The sequence below is a fragment of the Alligator sinensis genome, unplaced genomic scaffold (assembly GCF_000455745.1).
Source record: "Alligator sinensis unplaced genomic scaffold, ASM45574v1 scaffold1121_1, whole genome shotgun sequence".
NCBI lineage: Eukaryota > Metazoa > Chordata > Crocodylia > Alligatoridae > Alligator > Alligator sinensis.
Window position 1 is genome coordinate 62,887 of NW_005843357.1, and position 5,452 is coordinate 68,338.

The 5,452-nt window shown below is 55.1% G+C and overlaps 1 protein-coding gene across 1 annotated transcript in view; it reads left to right on the forward strand.

The window, feature by feature from the left end:
* Window positions 1-5,452, forward strand: part of TAOK2 (TAO kinase 2) — a 13,464-nt gene that overhangs the window by 6,856 nt on the left and 1,156 nt on the right. Inside the window, exons 18-20 of the mRNA XM_025194947.1 lie at window positions 4,531-4,743; window positions 5,046-5,228; window positions 5,314-5,448. Coding sequence (XP_025050732.1) covers window positions 4,531-4,743; window positions 5,046-5,228; window positions 5,314-5,448 — 531 coding nt within the window. The remainder of the gene's footprint in view (window positions 1-4,530; window positions 4,744-5,045; window positions 5,229-5,313; window positions 5,449-5,452) is intronic.

Genomic DNA, 5,452 nt, shown 5'->3' on the forward strand with positions numbered 1-5,452 from the left:
GCGCCCACAGCCACCCAGCTGCCTACCCCGGCCCAGCCGCCTGCCCCGGCCCTGCCGCCAGCGCCCCGCTGTGCAGGCCGCCTGCCGCACCTCTGCCTCTGCCCCCCACCTGCCACGCCGGCCCTGGCGCTGACCCTGGGTCTCTGGGGAATGCAGCCCCTCTCCTTTGTGGGGTGTCTTGTCACGGTGCTGCAGGGCAGGTGTGTCTGGGTCTCTGAGCCTCTGCCTCCCTCTGCTCATAACACTATGCCCCGGGCCTGAGGCGCCCAGGTGTCCGGGGAACCTCCCTGCCAGGGGGTGAGGTGCGTTTCTGGTCCCAGCCCCTGCGGGGAGGGGGGCTCTGGGGCTATTGGGGCCTTTCTGGGAGGCAGGACATTACCCACCCCACTCTGCCTCTTTTGGACCCCAAAATTCCCTCTTGTGTGTCTACCTCCCCCCACACCCATCCCCCCCCTCACTCCCCTGGGCCCTGGTCTGCTGCCCCCTCTTCATTTGCTTTTTCCATCCTTTTTGGGGGGCAAAGCTGGGGGCTCAGCACAGCTGCACTGGGGGTTGGGGCAGCCCCTTTTTCGCACCCCCGCCATGTGGGTGGCCGGCGTCCACACTTCGCAGATGCTCGTGCCCTGGGTCGGGCCATGGTTGCCCTACAGAGATGTCCTTTGCCTGCATGCCCGGGGCTGCTTCCAGGACACACGTGTTATGGGTAGGTGCACACAACTCTATAGGTGGATGCACGCTTCTTACCTGTACATCTGTATTGAGACCTAGGCTTTAACACCAAGGGGGGTGTGTGTGTGTGTGTGTGTGTGTGTGTGTGTGTGTGTGTGTGTTGGATACAAGTTACACGTGTGTAATTTGTATAGATATTGTGTGCACGTGTTATACCTAAATTATATGTCTTAATCATTGTCATATGTGTGTACACATGCATATATATCAACATGCATATGTGTACATACATATGTATATAGAAGTAATATATCAAAGCTAATTTGTGTGTGTGTAATTGAAGCTATATATAAAAGGCCAGCTTTGATATACAAGTCGTTTTTAAGTATCTGCACATAAAGCTTGCATATATAAGTTATCTCAGGAACTTGTATATATGGAAGTTTGAGATCTCTGTATGTATAATAAACTTGTATAAAAGTAAGTGATATTTGGATACAAGTGACTTGTAGATCAAAGTTCTATATATGCACATGTCTGAGGAGCTGTGTGTGTGTATATGTGTATGTAAAAGGTTTGTGTACACGTGCACACACGTGTCACTTTTATGCAGGTAGTCATGTGCATATCAAAAGTTTTATGTGCACATGTATCTTGGTAAGATAATCTGTATGTATATACAACTGCTATACAAGCAATTTATACGCAGATAAGTTGTATATCAGTTTTATCTATACTTAGCTCAGCGGTGTGTGTAGAAGAAACAAGGAAACTAGCCAGAAAAGTGAAGCCGGAGGAGCTGAGACGGGGCTGAGATGCTTGTGTAGATGCACGTTGTATGTATGTATGTATGTATATCTATACAGGGATGTAGCTGGTAGCTGTGTTGGTCTGAGACAAAAAGAAATGCAAAATTCTCAAGCTCTTGGTTCAGAGATGATACCTTTTATTAGGTCAACTAAATCATATTGCAAAGAAAGATCACTTTTTTGCAATGTCTTGGTCTAATAAAAAGTATCATCTCAACCAAGAGTTTGCATTTACACTCACACACTGTTTATCAAGTCCCTGTGTAACTTTAACAATTTTGGATGTACACAGGAGTGAAGCAAACTGGAAATGGTGACTGAAAGCAGAATTCACTTCTTTAGTGCAGCAGAAGCTATCTATGCATTGGGTAAGGATGACATGCAATTCATGAAGTCCCTCAGCAACTGGAACATGTTTGCTATAAGCTGGAAAACTGGATTGAATGATGCATCATGAAAGATGGCTGCTCTGTTGAAGTCTAGAAATTTGAGCTGCATTGTGTTAAAACGGGCTGAGTTCTGCTTTCAGTCGCCATTTCCAGTTTGCTTCGATCTGGTGTACATCCAGAGTTGTTAGAGTTTAAAGTTGCACAAGGACTTGATAAACATCCTGTACATACATAAACTTCTGTGTGTGTGTGTGTGGTGTGTGTGAATGCAAGGGGTGTAGGTTGTAGTTGTGTTGGTCTAGGGACAGGGAAGAAAAGGGTCTTCGGGGGAATCTGGTATCTTTTATTATACCAACTCAAAGAATTTTTCCACCTATTTGAGTTGGTTGAATAAAAGTGTTCAGATTCCCCCAAAGAACCTTGTCTGTATGTGTACACACACATGCATACATACATACCTACATACGTGTGTACACTAAATATAAAAATATGTCTATATAGTAAAGCTGATACAGAAGCACTGCACAGATAAAAGTTACTTGTATCTTGATTTTTAGTGTACATGTATCAGTAATCACATATGTAGCAGCTAATATGTGTAAGAAACTGATACACAAGTAACTTTTACATGCAGAGGAGGTGCTTGAACATGACAGGTTTCTACACACATATCAGTAACTTCCACACACAGATACATAACTGATGATGCACGTGCCTGGCACTGATACACACGTCTCTTTTATGCGCAGATAATTACTTCTATATTGCAGTTGTGTCTGCGTACACACACACACAGTTGATACAGATGTAACTCGGGGGGAGGTATGCATATAACTGGTACATGAGGAACTTCTCTGCAAAAGTGACTTGTGTATCAAAGGTTTCTAGACCCACCTGTCAAGGCTGAGCATGTCAGTTGTGTGTACACATACCATTAAGTGTGCAATATGTGCAGGTGTGCCACACACACACACACACAAACACAGTCCCTCAGGTGTCCAGGTCACGTACCACAAAGGGAAGTGCGAGGCCTCTGCCCGGTGTGAACACACGCATGTACAAGCTCTTCACTATGAGCAGCAGCTGGTTCTTGGCGCGGAACTGGGCTCTTTCCCACCCCTGACCCCGGTTCCTTCGTTCCTCCCCTGGTTCAGGGCAGCTGCTCAGTTCGGTTCCATCCCCAGTGTTGGTTTCCCATGGGCTTATTTATGGCCCCCCCAGCTCGGTGCTGCCCCCGTGCGTCTCCTATCCCCATCACTACAGTCTCATGTGGCTTGGAAGGGGTCCCCGGTGCAGGTGCTGGGAGTGTGGGCGCCCCCGGCCCTCCTTGTGTGCCCCAGCTGCCTCCAGCCCACTCTTAGCAAGACCGGGGGCAAAGCCAGCGGGTGCACTCAGGCCTCAAGTGTCCAGGATGCATGCACACCCATAAAGCCATGAGGGTCCAGGACGCGCAGGGGGCCCAGGTGGCCGGGCCCCCGCACACCCATTTGTTTTCTGAACCAGCCCAAGATCTGGGGCTCCTGGGTGTGAGCCACCCACACCTCCTCCCCCCTCCCCCCTATTTATTTGCCCCCCACCCTGTGCGTGCCCCCCTCCACCCTGCTCTGCTCCGTTTGATTTGAAGCCGATTAAAGGTGGTTGCAGCTCTCCAGTCCGTCTCCTCCATGCTCGTTATTGGGGCAGGGCCGGGTCCCGAAACGCACCTCGCTCCCTTCCCCCGCGTTCCCTCCCCAGGCCAAAGGTCAGCGTAGCTCCCCCCATTGCTGGAGGGGAATGGGGTTGCCCCTGGGCCAGCCTGCAGGGAGGGGAGAGGCTGTGGGTGGTGCGGCCACGGTCAACTGGAGCAGCAGCAGGTGAGAAGGGGTCGGGGGTCAGCCCTGGGTGTGTGGGTGACCCCTGCTTGGGGCCATGCCCCTGCCCTAGGGAGGAGGTGGTGTGGGGTCAGAGGGTGCATAGGGGAGGCTGGAGGTCAGAGGTCACATCACGGTAGGGTGACCCCCCCCCACACCCATGTCCTTGGTCACCTGACTGCCCCCAACTCCTGGAGACCAAAGGTCATCTGCCTTCCTGCCCCCCTCCCTCTGCAACAGAGGCTCAGAGGCCCAGACTCTTGCCTGGGGGGGGGGGGAGCAAAGCATGCTGGGAGCTGGGGACATTGGGGAGGAAGGCATGAGGGGGGCTGGTGGGCTACGCACAGCAAGGCATGATGAGAGGGGTGTGGGCAGCAAGGCATGCTGGGATCTGGGGGGCACTGGGTAGCAAGGTGTAGGGGTTGGTGTTACCAGAGGAGCAAGGCATCATGGGAGTTGGTGTCTCTTGGAGAAGCTAGGCCTGTTAGGTGGGGCCAAGCCTACAGGAGCAAGGCATGCTGGGAAGAGCAGGCACCCCTGTAGTGGCAGGCTGCAGGGAATGCATTCTGGGCAGCAAAGCATTGTGGGAGTTGGGTCCCAACAGCAGCACAACATGCTGGGAGCAGGGTGTTGTCAGATAGGTGTGATGGGAGCCCTGGTGTGGGGAGCAAAGCATGCTGGGAGCTCTCACCAGGGCAGCAAGACCTCATGGGAGCCAACATGACCCAGTGGCATGGGTGGAGTGAGGCATGCTGGGAGGCGGTGCGGAGCAGGGCATGCTGGGAGCAGGCTGATGTCCCCCCACCCCCGCAGGCCAAGGAGCTGCAGATCAAGAAGCAGTTCCAGGACACGTGCAAGATCCAGACGCGGCAGTACAAGGCCCTGCGCGCCCACCTGCTGGACGGCACTGCCAAGGCTGAGCACAAGGCCCTGCTCAAGCGCCTCAAGGATGAGCAGACCCGCAAGCTGGCCGCGCTGGCTGAGCAGTACGACCACAGCATCAGCGAGATGCTGTCCACGCAGGCCGTGAGTGCCCCCCGGCCCCTGCCCCCTGGCACGGCCACGGCATCGGAGAGATGGCCCCCACCCAGGCCATGAGTGCCCCTGGCATCCCCCCATGGCCCTCTTCTACCCCAGAGCCAGCCACAGCCCCCAGGCCTACTGGCCAGACCTCGCCCACCCCCCTGGAGCCAGCCAGCCCTGGGGCCCCCTTTCACCCACCCCAGGAGCCAGGGCCTGCTTTACCCCCACTCGCGCCTGTGAGCCCCAGGCCTCGCGTGCCCCCAGCCCGCGCCCCACCGCCCCCTGACCCTTGGCCCCGGTTGCAGCTGCGCTTGGACGAGTCGCAGGAGGCGGAGCAGCAGGGGCTGCGGCGGCAGCTGCAGCAGGAGCTGGAGCTCCTCACTGCCTACCAGAGCAAGATCAAGATGCACACGGAGGCGCAGCACGAGCGCGAGCGCCGCGACCTGGAGCAGCGCCTCTCCCTGCGCCGTGCCCTGCTTGAGCAGCGGGTATGTAGCCCGAGGGAGGCCTGGGGGCCATGTGGGCCAGGGGCTGGGCCCGCGGGCACTGACCTCTGCCCTTTGCCTGGCACAGATTGAGGAGGAGATGGCAGGCCTGCAGGCAGAGCGGTCGGAGCGCATCCGGGCGCTGCTGGAGCGGCAGGCACGGGAGATCGAGGCTTTCGACGGCGAGAGCATGCGACTGGGCTTTGCCTGCATGGCGCTGGGGGCTG